The sequence below is a fragment of the Rhinopithecus bieti genome, unplaced genomic scaffold (assembly GCF_001698545.2).
Source record: "Rhinopithecus bieti isolate Rb0 unplaced genomic scaffold, ASM169854v2 scaffold_60008, whole genome shotgun sequence".
In the NCBI taxonomy this organism is placed as follows: Eukaryota; Metazoa; Chordata; class Mammalia; order Primates; family Cercopithecidae; genus Rhinopithecus; species Rhinopithecus bieti.
Window position 1 is genome coordinate 148,701 of NW_016822812.1, and position 14,315 is coordinate 163,015.

The following is a 14,315-nucleotide window of genomic DNA, read 5'->3' on the forward strand; positions in this document are numbered from 1 at the left end:
CTGAGGCACAAGAATTGCTTGAGACGGGAGGCGGAGGTTGCAGTGAGTCGAGATTGTAGCATTGCACTCCAGCCTGGGCAACAGAGTGAGACCCTGTCTCAAAAAAATAAACATAAAATGTTCTGATTGGCAGTTGGTTGAAAGAGTTTCTATAGAAAGGAATGTCTCTTTGTGGAGTCTAAGGTTTCGTCATGCAGATGGAGCCTCCAGGTAGCAGGCTTCAGAGAGAATAAACTGTAAATGTTTCTCATCAGACTTAAGGTCTGTGTTGATGTTAAATGCTGGTGGGCTTTTCCTGAATTCCAAAGGGAGGCAGGCATAGTGAGGCCTGTCTGAACCCTGCTTCCCATCATGGCCAGATCTAGTCTTCTAGGTTAACTTTGGGGTGCCCTGGCCAACTGGATAGAGTCCACTGAGATGGCCGGGGAGCCCTAGCATTTAAATTTTGGTTTACAGACGGCAAGTCAGACGTCCCTGGCATCTGGCCAGAGTGCTCAGCAGATGTGAGAAGGATGTGGTCCTAGCTGCCCTGTCCCCAGTGCCCCCTGCCTCGGGCGTTTGATCATGTGGTCATTTGACACACAAGCCACGAAGCGTCTACTGTGTGCGCTCTGGGATTGGGCACTGAACAGAGAGGTGAATAAGACCTGAGGGGTCCCTGCCCCCAAGGAGCCCCCGTCTGGTGGGGAGACAGACGTGGATGGGTAGGCTCGATGTGCAGGATGCTCAGAGGTGCTGTGACCGAGAGGGGCCCAGGCCTAGCTGGCGGTGGTCACAGGTGGCTTCCTGGAGCTGTGGCTGATGGCCCAGTCTGGTTCTGGCTCTGGGTGGTGTGTCTGAGAAGCCAGTGATCTTCAGGGAACTGAACGTGGGTTTCAGGACCCTGGAGTGGGAAGGGGGTGGCCCTGTGCCTGTGAGTGGCCCAAGGTAACCCCCAAGAACAATGAAGGTGGCCACAGGGACAGCTCAGCTCAGAGGGGTCTCTGCTCTGGCCAGGGGCTGAGTGACTTCAGTGGAGGAAGCCTGGACTGGCCAGGCTGGTCCCTTAGGCCATGGGTTTCCAAGGTGGGTCTCCTTTGGAAAAGTTGAGAGTGAGGCCTCCCCCATGCACAGAGGCCTCCATGATGGCTACTGTGGGTGGGAGCCCAGGAGGAAGCTGGAGACTGTGGGGGCCAGTGAGGTAGAAGGAAACAGGCTTCTTGAGACCAAACATGGGGCCGTTCCGGGTGAATGGGAGCAAGATGGTCCTGGCAATTCTCAGCAGTGGCCAAGGGTGGTAGAGCAAGGCTTGGCATTGGAGTTCTGCTCTGCCTCCTCCCAGCTGTGTGATCTGGTGCAAGTCACTAGCCCTCTCTGAGCCTCAGCCCCTCGGCTTTCACATGGAGATGAGAGGGGTCAGACCATGTGACCCTAATGACAGGCCCCCCCCAGTGGCTGTAGAAGGACAGCTGCCTCCCTGGGGCCAGGCACAGCCAGTGGGGATTGGAGCCAGGTGCCAGGTGAGCTCCCAGCCCTTCCACATCTGTGGGTCTGAACAAGGCATTTGTACTGGGGCCTGGGAGAACATAAGGATATTGAGTTCCATTGCCAAGCACCTTTGTGCGGTGGAGTGGGGTAGGGAGAAAGTCAGAAAGAGCTCCAGCCTCCTCCCACTGGGGAAAATCAGGCTTACTCAGCTCCCTTCTGACTACTCCGCACTCATCACAGAGCTGGAGAATGAGCCCAGGGAGGGGAATGAAGACAGTGACCTGGCTGCCCCACCCAGATTCCCTCAAACACGCAGAAAGCAAACCCGACCCCTGGCCCGGTGCTGAAACCAGCCAACACTCCCTCCCTCCCATTTGTACCAAGGCACAGTTGGAGGCTGTGAAACATTCCTCCGGAGCCTGGGAGACTTTCTTGCACTGCTGTTGGTGTGCTCAGCTTAAGGGAATCTTTCTTCTGAAACACCCAATGTTCGTCTGCTTTGCAGAGAAGAGGGTTCTCTGTCAAGGTCATCTCCTGCGCCCACCTTGAACTGAAATAATAGTGGGGAGAATGTTTCAGTGCTAAGCACCTCACGTGCCTCAACCCTGATCTAATCCTCAGAAACGGAAAGCCTCTCAGGGAGGCGGTGCCGGGGGATGGAGAAGGACGCTGAGACTCGAAGGGTGTTTCAATGTATTCATATAAAATGTATGCAGCCGTCATTTTGGCCTGTAAAACATTTGACCTGGCCCAGGAACAGTGGGGACAGCAGATCCTGTCACATACCTCAGAACTAGCTGTCCACTTTGCAAACAGCAGGTGGTGTTGGGCCATCCTGGGCATGACTGAGGACCCAACCCTTGCCAGCCTGCAGAAATCCATGGTCTCAGGGGGCAGGCAGATCCCAGAGTTGATGCCCACCTGGCATGTAGCCCCAGGGCTGAGGGAGGCCCAAGGAAGCCAGGCAGGCCTCCTAGAGGAGGAGGCGGCAGAGGCGGCAGCAGCTGCCAAGCTTAGGATATGAGGAGACACGGGGCATAGAGAGGAACTGGGCCGGTGGAACGGGGGCAAGTGCAGAGGTGGCGGACAGGTGGTGGAGTGTCATGCCCACTCCCTCCTCTCCTTCCTTTCTAGATGCAGAATCAAGTTTGCACTCAGGGTTGCCCGGGCGCCACCCACATGCCTCACAGTGTTGTCCTCCCACTGCTGCATGTGGCCCCACGTCCCGCGCTGGTGTTGCCCATCCTTGTTGGTGTGCGCTGAGTGTAGGAGGCGCTGGTTGTCACCCACGCCAGCCGCCGCATGATGCCCAGCCTGGGGCATCTGGGGCTTCCCCGATAAAGGCACCTGGCCTGGGCGGCTTGCACAGCAGAAATCCACCTTCCCACAGCTCTGGAGCCCAAAAGGCCAGGATCACAGAGTTAGCTGGGGTGTTTTCTCCCTCGTTGGCTCGTAGACGCTGCCTGCGCCTCCAGGTGGCCTCCCTCTGTGTGTCTGTGTCCTGATCTCTGCTCGTAGAAACCCCAGGCATAACGGATTAGGGCCCATCCTAGTGACCTTTTAAAAACGCTGTCTCCAAACACAGCCACATTCTGAGGTCCTGGGGGTTAGGATGCAACCTACAAACGTTGACACAGATCAGCCCATCCACAGTGGTGCCTCCCGGGCTGCAGGCACCGCTGCATGGGTGGGCCCCTGAGATGGGCAGGACAGAATTGTTGGGGGTGGCAAGAAAAGGGTCTGCTCAGAAAATGAGAGAGGAGGGAGCTGCAGTGGGGCTGTGGTCGGGGTGGGAAACCATTGATGCAGCAGAGGACGTGGGGGCCGTGGGGAGAGTGAGGGTCGAGCTCTTGGCTGCTGAGGGCTGGGGAGGCCTCTGTGGAGATGGGCTCCTTTTGGACAGGGTGAATAGGAGGTGTGGGGAAGGCCAGGCAGGTGGCCCAGGAGTGAGGGCTGAACCAGGAGAGGGGCGTGCAGCTCCAGTGAGAGCTGAACTGGGAGAGACCCCTTCCCTGCAGGTGGGGAGGGACAGCAGGTGCAGCCAGGGTTGTGGGGACCATAGAAGGAGCATGTCCACAGGGCTGGAAGGGGCCGAGGTGGGGGAAGAGGCAAAATAGTCATGAAAACCATCAGCCCAGGGGACACAGCAGGTGTAGTCTGGGAGGGAGGAGTGGACCAGGCAGCAGCAAGCATGCAAGGAGGACACAGGTCCCAGGGATGATGGCAGCAAAAAGGCCAGGACAAGCCCGCAGGTGCGGTGGAGAGAGTGGCTGCCAGGGGCCTCCGAAGGGCCATTTCTAAGTTGTGTGTCAGGTGGGAGCAGGTGCTCTTGGAGCTAAGACAGCCTTGGGGGGCTGTGGGAGGGTCAGAGGGCATGGAGGACAGAGCTGGGGGCCAAGCTAGAGAGGGTCTTTAGGGTGACCAAGATGGTCTCATGTTCCCAGGAACTGGGCCAGTGGACTAAGCTGCAGCGAGTTCCCATAATCCCGGTGCAAAATGACGTCTCTGAGCATAACTGGAGTTTGCGGAACGGCTTGGCCTGTGTGTCACTCTGGTCCCATGTGGCCCACCGCATCTGTCTGATGCTAGCTTTTCAGTCATTCAGCCAAGCCTGTGGGTTTATTCTAAGAATTCCTTCAGTCCCAACTTTATTTGTTTATTTATCTGTTTATTTATTGAGATGGAGTCTCTCTCTGTCACCCAGACTGGAATACAGTGGCAAGATCTCGGCTCACTGAGCTCCGCCTCCTGGGTTCAAGCGATTCTCCTGCCTCAGCCTCCTGAGTAGCTGGGATTACAAATGCTTGCTACCACACCCAGCTAATTTTTGTGTTTTTAGTAGAGACGGGGTTTCACCATGTTGGTCAGGCTGATCTCGAACTCCTGACCTCGTGATCTGCCCACCTCCGCCTCCTGAAGTGCTGGGATTACAGGCGTGAGCCACTGCGCCCGACCCAGCCCCAACTTTAAAGAAACACCTCAGTGCACTGGCGTTGCTGCTGGAGTGGAACTCCCGACAGTCGCCTCTGGAGGCCCGGAATGTTGGTACCTGGCTTCAATCTCTTCCCCTCTCCTTTCTCAGGAAACCAGAACTTCCTCAGAGAGCATCATTTCTGTCCCAGCTTCCAGCACCTCAGGGTCTCCGAGCCGTGTGATTTATGTAAGTCGGGGCCTTTTTATGGGGACAGCAGTGGGAGGGTGGAAAGAGAAGGGGGGCCCGGTGGCCATGGCTGAGTCTGCCCCTGAGAGAGTTCCCTGAGAGCTGTCATCTGGGGCCTGAGGTATGGCCATTGCTCTTGTCCCTGCTTCGGGGTAGAGGTCGGTACAGGCTTTATGAGTTTGACTGAAAACCTGAAACACAGAATGTTTGTTTGACCTGGCAATTCCCCTGGGAACCTCTCCCCAGCTATCTGGTGACAAGAGCCACATGGTGGTGTGTACACAGCTGCTGTTTATAGTGGTGCAAACACGTCACATCAACGGCTGACAGTCAGGGCTTGCCAGGCACCCAGGCGGACCCTGCAGGTTTTGCAAACCACAGCCCAGATCTGTGTAAACCAGCACGCACATGCTCCCGACACCTCCCTAAAAGAAGCACGCTGAGGGTGATGTAAATTATGTGATCCCGTTTAAAGAGAGAGAGACTGTGTGTGTATGTGTGTGTGTGCGCCTCACATACTTCCATAAGCACACACAAATATAAAAATGATTGAAAACATTTTAACAAGTCATTACCAGAAATTTCCTCTGGGTGGTGGGATTCGAGATGGGAGATTATTGTTACTATTATTTGCTAATATTGCTTGTGTAAATACCAAAATTCCTTATCTAGGTGAGGACCCCCAGTGCCAGGTGAGGGATGGCTTATGCGGTGGTAACCAGGGGCCACCAGGACTGCTGCATAGGCTGCCCCTGCACCAGAACCCAGCACTGGAATGGCTGGTGACGTGGGACAAGCCCCTTCCCCCCTCCCCGTCCCCACCAGGCCAGGACCTGGGTTCTCTCTGCCTCAGCGGAGGCTGGATCCGCTGGGTTTCCAGGCTCTGGAAGTTTGAGACAATTTATTGGATCCACTCTCTGCCGTGCTTCTTTTCTGCCCTCCTCGCTCGTTGTGGTTGGACACAGGGTCCTTCCTGACCTTAATCCTGACAGTGTCCCTGAGGAGCGCACGAGTCCTCAGTTACCATGATGCACTGCTGGCCTGGAGGGTGAGTGGCACTGTGGCCCTTGGGACGTGCACTCCGAAACTTAGGTTGGCTGCGTGCCTTGGACGAGGTGCCACCCGCCTGGTGCCTCTGGGAGTGCCTCGGTAAGCCATGGAGACCCCCGGGTACCTTCGGTCCAGGGCTCACTGAGGCACTGCCTCGGTGACAGTGAGCACAGCGCCTGCCCAGAAGAAGGCTGTGGGAGATGCTTGCTGCCATTGCCATTACCATCATCTGTGTCGACGTCCCGGGGGCTTGAACAACGGAAATAAATTGTCTCAAAGTTCCAGAGCCTGGAAACCCAGGATCAAGGAGTCGGCAGGGTTGGTCTCCCCATCCCTGGCCCGCAGGTGGCCGTCCTCTCCTTGCGTCCTCATGGATCGTCTGTGTGCATCCGGGTCCTGATTTCTTCTCATGAGGACACCAGGCAGATTGGATTGGACCCACCTTAACGGCCTCATTTTAACTTGATGACCTCTCTTAAGGCCCTGCCTCCAAATGCAGTTACCTTCTGAGATCCTGTGGGTTAGGATTTTACCGACATGGGAATTCCGGGAGACACAGGTCAGCCCATAATACCATCATCATCCTCATGAATAATGGTATGACAGTTATCATGTGAATGAGATCATGTTTGTGTAGGGGCACAAAGGTGTGGTCTGTTTCCTCACCTGTTGAAAGGGTCACAGCTGACACTCCTATAACAAGAGACAAGTTCACAAGAGAAAATGTATTTAATCAAAGTTTTAGGTGACACAGGAGCCTTCAGAAATGAAGGTCCAAAGACCCAAGGAGGATTGTCGTTTTTAATTTTGGTTTAGAGACAAGGTCTCGCTCTCTCGCCCAGGCCGGAGTGCAATGGTGAGATCATGGCTCACGGCAGCCTCAACCTCCCTGGGCTCAGGCGATCCTCCCACCTCAGCCTTCTGAGTAGCTGGGACTATAGGCACGCACCATCACACCTGGCTAGTTTTTGAATTTTTTGTTGAGATGAGATATTTTTATGTTGCCCGGGCTGGTGTTGAACTCCTGGCCTCAAGCAATCCACCTGTCTCAGCCTCCCAAAGTGCTGGGATTACAGGTGTGAGTCACCATGCCTGGCCAACACTCTTCTTTTTTATTTTTTATTTTTTATTTTTTGAGATGGAGTTTCACTCTTGTTGCCTAGGCTGGAGTGCCATGGCTCAGTCTCAGCTCACTGCAACCTCCACTCCCTGGGTTCAGGCAATTCTCCTGCCTCAGCCTCTCAAGTAGCTAGGATTATAGGCGTGCGCCACCACACCCAGCTAATTTTGTATTTTTACTAGAGGTGGGGTTTCTCCATGTTGGTTAGGCTCGTCTCAAACTCCTGACCTCAGGTGATCCACTCGCTTCAGTCTCCCACAGTGCTGGGGTTACAGGCAGGAGCCACCGCGCCCGACCTATTTTTATGCTTAGATTGGATGATAACTGGACGGCCATGTAGAAATGTGACTGGACAAAAAGTGTGTGATCTGGTGGGAATAGACCGAGTGGGGAAACAGCAGGGCCGTCCGCTCAGATGCTTCTTGTCCTCTCTGGGGAGCCCTTCTTCCTCCAGGTATAGGGTGGGGGGTCTTAGGACCCACCCTCAGGCAAGCTAGGTCAGATAACGTCTCTGTGGCCAGGTCGTGCACAGAGTGAGGGAAAGGTTAGACTCATGTTTCTAGGCTTCATGGCTGGCTTTGGGGAGGAGCTTCTAGTTTCTATGACCCGCCTTGGGGAAGAGGAACTCTGGTTTCTATGGCTGACTTCAGTGGGGGCGGGAAGGAAGAGGGTGAGAGACAGGAGGGCAGGAGGCGGTCAGAGAGACCCTGCTTCCGAGGCCTTCCACTCTTCCTTAGGTCACAGTCCTCAGCAAGCTGGGGCTCTGTACTTTGGGATATTGTTTTCTGAGCCCCAACATGTGCAAAGTACTCGGCATCTGGCCTGGTGCCTGGTAAGCGCTCATTCATGGTAGCTGTTGCTGTTGCTGTTGCTGTTGCTGTTGCTATTGCTGTTGCTGTTGTTGCTGTTGTTGTTGTTGTTGTTGCTGGAACCTGCATGGCACATAATAACTGCTCATTAAATATGAGCTCATTTTTTTTTTAACAAACTGGCATTTGCAAGGGGCGTGGGGTGGTAGTGACTGTGTGTGCATGCAGTAAGCAGTGACAGCAGCCTCTGTTGTCATGGTCCCACTTTCAAGGCCATGCAGCACTTTTTCAAGGCAGAGCTGGGCTTGGAGCCCACAGGTCTCCATGACTCCGAGGCTTGGCTTTTTCCAGGAGACCCCACTGCTCAGTGTTGTGAACAGCCGTGGTGGCTCCTTTCTTCTTGCATCAGGCAGCACATGGGCGAGCACAAGCTCCCTGTGGAGCCCTGGGCACCCAGCCGCAATCAGGCCGGATGGCATCCCAGTTCTGGGTAGGGGAAGGGGTTCCTGTCCACAGGAGAGATCGGGGCAGACCCAAGTGCAGGTTTCAGGTGGGACGCCTGCCAAGGGACGGGGCAGGATGTTGGTGGGTGAAGAATTTCTGCACCAGCGAGGCGTGCACTTAACCCAGGTTGACTGCAGCCTGGTGCACTGTGTCTCAGCTTTGATGGACTTCCTGCTTGGCCAAGTAGGTGTGCTTACAATTCCAGTTTTAAACAGAAGGCCTCGAATAAATTAATCCAGTCTCCCGGCCCTTAGTTTGACACAAGAGAGAATGCGTGGAGTGCCATGCTGCCTCCTCTTGGCCTCAGAGCTGTCCAGGGACCTGCCATCAGTGTGCCCACGTTGCTGATGCCACTCTGAGATATGCGCTGACTTTGCAGCCTCTAAGTGGTGGAGCCATAATCCAAGGACGCATGCTCCCAATTCTGGCATGTGCTCCAAGTACCATGGTCAGCACCCAGCCTGGCTGCATCCCAGCCCTCCCAGGGGCCACAGAGGCCAGAAGCCAGAGCAGCCCCGCTCTCTCTCCCACCTTGGGGTTGGTGCCACACGAGTGGGCAGTGCACACAGTCTGGCTCTTCACCGAGATGATGTGATCTGGTGGGCAAGCCCTCCTTATCCCAGGGTTCTGTCCTGCTTTTCTTTCTTTTTTTTTTTTTTGACGGAGTCTCCTCTGTCACCCAGGCTGGAGTGCAGTGGCACGATCTTGGCTCGCTGCAACCTCTGCCTCCCAGGTTCAAGCAATTCTCCTGCCTCAGGCTCCCAAGTCACTGGGATTACAGGCACATGCCACCATGCCTGGTTAACTTTTGTATTTTTAGTAGAGGGGTCTCACCTTGTTGGCCAGGCTGGTCTCAAACTCCTCGCCTCGGATGACCCACCTGCCTTGGCCTCCCAAAGTGCTGAGAGTACAGGTGTGAGCCACCGCACCTGGCCTGCCCTGCTTTTCATCTCACCTCTGCTGGTGTCTGTCATCAACCTACTGTGTGCCTGGCCCCTGCTTTGTGCTGAGCACTCCCACGGTCTCAGAAAGGGGCCGTTCCATGCCCCCATCGTGGTGCTTTGCAGGTTGCAGTTGCCCAGCCCGGCCTGCTGTGGCTGGTTGTCAAATGCAGCATCCCCTTCCTTCACCGTCAGGAAGAGACCAGCTCCCCCGCCATTCACGTGCATAGGAATGGACCAGAATCCACCAAGTGACTGGATCTCCTCCACGTACCGTGAGGGCTTGGTGGGCAGGGGCTGGGCCTCGTTCATCTTAGTTTCCAGGATAAAACGTGCACACATGGTAGACCCTCCATAAACCATGCGGCTTTTGGACATCACCTATTTCACTGCTCTTTTCTTTATTCCAAAGGCAATCTGCATTTATTTTAAAAAACGAAAAAAAAAACAATAGTAATCAGCACACCAGAGGAAATTAAAGCATTTACATCCTGCCAGCCACAGTGGCCCTGCCGATGCTTCTGAGGCACCCTTCAGGTCTCGCTTCTGTGTGTGTGTAATTTTTATAACATGGGGTCACACTGAACATGTTATTTTGTAACCTTTACTTCAACATGTCAGTAGTGCAGAGGATAAAAGCAGCGTTCTTCCATTCTGTGTTATCATTGACTGGGTTATATGGTAATGATACTGTCGTAGGTGGCCATATGAGTGTGTATTATGCTGGGTGGAGTGTGGGAGGGAAGAAAGCAAAGAGGAAAAACCCTTTACACACGCTCCAGAGGCCTTCCGCCAATTAGAGAGTGCCGTCTGTTGTCATGGCAACCACCCAAGGACTTGGCATGGAGAGAAGTGGATCTGCAAGCCTACTTAGCAACCTGTCTAGGGGGTCGGGCAGGGGCTGTTGGCATCCTGCAGGCTGCCCTCTCTGACCCCGGCTGTCAGGGCCGGGTGGTTCAGGGAAGCCTGAGGAAGGCTGGGAACTAACCCAGGGCAAGGTGGCCCCCTATGCTGTGGGGCTGGACAGGTGAATGCTGTGATCATCACTGCTGGGAGGGGACGGAGGTGGGGAAGGGAGGATGCAACACACACCTCTCCAGACATCTGGCTGAGAATTCACCTGACTTCTGCAAATGCTTGATTGGCTTTCGTTCAATTCACAAGCCTGCTGTCAAGCTCACAGCCAGGCAAGGGAGTCAGTAATGAATCCTAGACCTCCAGGAGCCACAGTCTTGGGGGAATACAGGATGACTCAACAGATGAAGATCAACACTAACTCGGGGCAGGGGGGCCTCCACTGAGTCTGGAAGGAACAGAGGTGGAGCTCAGGGAAGATGTGTGGGAAGATGTGCACCTGCACATCCCAGAGAGGGAACAGCAGGTGCAAAGCCCCCAGGCTGTGGGTGACTGGGAGCTGTAAGGACTTGAGTGCCAAGTGGCATGGATAAGTGGGTGAACAAGCACCAGAGTTCCAATTTCCTGGAAGGCAGAGGGGAACTGCTGAAAATTCTACAGGTTCAGATCTACAAATGACTGGCTCGGGATTGGATCTCAGGTCTTTTGAACCCTGCGCCAGGCTCCAAAGGGGCAGCCACAGGTCTGAGACGTCAGAACTTCATTCTCTTCATGCACATCGCAAATGACAGGGTTCACCCCCAGACCCAACATCTCAGGAGAACCTCAAGCCTGGTGATCAGGGAAGACGTCGTGGAGGAGGTGGGCTGGGGGCTAACAGAGCCGGAAGAATACAGGAAAGCTGGAGTGGGGGGCTGAACCTGGCACAGTTGGGGACATGGGGAAGAGACAGCTTAGGGTGAAGCTGCCAGGAACAGGAAGGCCAAGTTTGGGGGCCACAATGAGGACTGGCATTGTCCAGCCGAGGAGGGGCTCCCGGAAGGTTTGAGCTGAGAACACTGGGATGCATCTGGGCCTGAGAGGCGTTCGCCTGGCAGTGAGGCCTGGAAAGGGGAGAGCTGTGGTGGGGAGCATGGGCTCAGGAGTCAGACAGCCAGGGTCACATCCTGCCCTACACCCTCCTGGCTCTGTGATTCTGGGCAAGTTACCCAACCTCTCTGGGCTCTGGCTTCTACATTGTGAAAAGGAGCTTCTGTGAGCACCCCTTCTTGGCATCATTGTGCTTTGTGAGCAGATGACGGAGGGCTCAGCTCAGTGCATGTCTTGGGGAGAGAGCTCATTGTGTCCAGAGGAGGCTGAGGCCGAATTGAGAAGCAGCAACAGCGATCTCTACCAGACTCACCTGTGGCTAGAAAATGCCCCAGGCAGCTCCTGGAGAGCCCAGAGCCAGGGAGAAGGGGACACACAGGGGCAAGAGTGTGTGCACAGTGCACAGTGGGGTACTGCAGAGGAAGGCTGGGCAGAATCAGAGCAGAGAGCAGCACGCACCAGCTAGACCTGCCTGAGCAGACACAGGGGTTCTCCCCACGTTCCACATTCATTCAGCAAGGGCAGGAGCGCCTCTGCGGGCCAGGATGGGCCAGGGGTAGACAAGACAGAAGGGCCCCCGACCCTGCTGAGGGGGTGTCCCAGCTGGCCTGTCAGATGCCAGGTGCTTTGCTGCCGGAGGTACATGTGAATGTGTGGTTGAGTGATGTGGGCCATGGGGGGTGGTGAATGTGAAACTTTGCTTGGTGGCGGTGGGGTGATTGTGTGCAAGTACGTGTGGGCAGGCTGTGTCTGCCACGTTTGGTGGGCTGAGTCTGGGTGTTGCAGGTGTATGTGCCAGTGGTGGGGGGGTGTGCTGGATGTGTGTGAGTAGCTGTGGGCCTGGGGGAGTGATTGCATGGTTTGAACCACGTGTCCAGTGTGTGGGTGTTGACACATGTATGCTAAGTATGTGGAGTTGCAGCCAGGATGTGAGGGGGCTGTCTATACCTCCACAGTCTCAGACAGACACATTCTCTGTTGTGGGGTATGTATGCATATGTGTGTAGTGCATGTGTGTGCCTGCATGTGTATGCATGCATGTGTGTGTGCATGTGTGTGCACATGTATATGTAGGTATATATCATTGCCCTTTGTATCCATGGGTTCCACATCTGCAGAGTCAACCAACCTCAGATTGAAAATATTCTTAAAAAACAATAAAAATAGCAAACAACAATAAAAATTAATACAAATAAAATAATATAAAAATAATACAGTATTTTATTTATACAAATAAAAGAATACAGCATAGCATTGTGTTAGGCATTACAAATCACCAACAGATGATTTTAAGCAAATGGGAGGATGTGCACAGGCTACATGCAAATACCACGTAATTTTATTTAACAACCTGAGCATTTGAGGATTTGGGGATTTGAGAAGGGTCCCAGGACCAATCTCACATGAATAGTAAGGGATGCGTATGTGTTTGCCTATGTGTGTGTTTGTGTGTGTGTTTGCATGTGTCTGTGTGTGTGTTTGTACGTGTGCATGCATGTACAAAATGTTTAAGCCATGAACTGAGTCTGCCAGACCCCATGCCAGGCACATCACAGGCGTGGCCTCCTTGACCCCAGAGCCTTCGTATATGATCATCTCCCTCACTTTGTACAGAAGGAAACTGAGGCTTAGAGAAGACACTTCCACAAGGCCTACTGGCTCTTTCGTGGCTGGGCCTCAGGACCCAAGCCCGCCTGCTCTGGAGTTCTCTGTGCTTTTGATCCTGTCCCCATTTCACCTATACCAGGAGCTGGGGGTGAGCTCAGACTCTGCCCCAAGTGCTGTGACCCCAGCACCCTCCTCACGGCTGCTGGAACAGCCACTGCCCTCTGGTTTTGGGGGCACTGTCCTGTGGGATGCATCTGGCTTTGGGGGTGCTGCCTTCTGGGATGTGGGTCTGACTGTCCCCTCCCCAATTCTCTTTCCCCCCTCAGGCCAAGCTTGGTGGTGAGATCCTGGACTACAGAGACTTGGCAGCCCTTCCTAAAAATAAGGCCATCTATGACATCGACCGCCCCGACATGATCTCCTACTCACCTTACATCAGCCACTCTACAGGGGATAGGCAGAGCTACGGCGAGGTATGTACCCTGCCCGCATGGCCCTGGACACCTGTGCCCCCAAGTGCTGCCCTGCAGGACAGGCGTCATCCCTAGAGTGTGTCCCATGGGGCCAGAGCCACTTCCATCTTCACCACTCACCCACATGCTCAGCCTCTTCATGCCCATCAGAGAGCCACTTGCATGTCCTAGTTCAGTAATGCCCAAGGCACTGTGGCCCCAAAGCTGCCGTTGCTGAAGAAGTGAGCCTGGAATGCCTCCTTAACTGGAGCAGAAAGTAGGAAGCATGCTGATTTGTAGCAAAGATGACAGCAACTCAGTGAAAATCTCCTAATTTTCTGAAGTATTAGATTATTTTCATAAAGCATGAGATGCATTTTCTCTGTAGAAGACTCTTGGCTCTTGCCACTCTCACTGCCACGGTTCTGCCCCATGCTCCTCTGCCCCGTGAATTCATGAGCCAATGTGACCGACCTGGTTGAACCGCAGATTTTTTATTTCCTGGCACGCCTGTGGACAGCGTTCCTTACTCCTCAGAGGTTTCTTATTTAGAGCTGCTCTGTCCATTTCCTGTGGAATGCATTGTTGGTTTTTGCTTTTCCTCTTGTGGTTCTGAGGTTTCAACATGACCGTGGCTGCCTGGGGTAGGAGGAGGCTTTGCCAGGCTGTTGGCCCGAGTGCTTGTGCTTTTGACATGTGTGCCGCCAGGCATGGGGCTCCCCAGGATGGGGAAGCTCAGTCCTCTCAAACACGTTTCCCTTGGGCCTTCTCGTTTTGAGACTTCAACAAGGGCTTCTAGGGAAGCAAGAGCTGAGACTCCAGGGCAGCACGTTTGATGTGGATGGTGTGAGGCGAGAAAGTCATGGCTGCTGGGTGCACCTGCCGAGCTCAAGGGCTGTGCAGGGAGGGTGAGAAGAGCTCAGGGCTGGCAGGTGCCCTCCTAACTTGCTTCTGTCCCTGGGGATCACGGAATTTGAGGATGTGGGTGACAAGCCCCACTGACAATGAGAGGGACCAGTGAGGGGAGCTGAGGGAGGGCATCCCGACCCGCACCCACCCACCTGCACCCACCTACCAGCCACATACCTGCACCCACCTACCAGCCACATACCTGCACCCACCTGCACCCACCCACCCACCTACCTGCACCCCCCTGCACCCACCCACCCACCTACCACCCACCTACCTGTACCCACCTATATCACCCATCCACCTACCACCTACCCACCTACATGCACCTATCTACCTGTACCCACCTGC

The 14,315-nt window shown here is 54.5% G+C and overlaps 1 protein-coding gene across 33 annotated transcripts in view; it reads left to right on the top strand.

Moving 5' to 3' along the window:
- The window catches only part of ABLIM2 (actin binding LIM protein family member 2), a 198,499-nt gene that overhangs the window by 112,341 nt on the left and 71,843 nt on the right, over window positions 1-14,315 (top strand). For all 33 annotated transcript variants that reach the window (XM_017861079.1, XM_017861059.1, XM_017861063.1 and 30 more), the window contains 2 exons: window positions 4,550-4,627; window positions 12,930-13,076. In XM_017861079.1, the coding sequence (XP_017716568.1) occupies window positions 4,550-4,627; window positions 12,930-13,076 (225 nt within the window). The remainder of the gene's footprint in view (window positions 1-4,549; window positions 4,628-12,929; window positions 13,077-14,315) is intronic.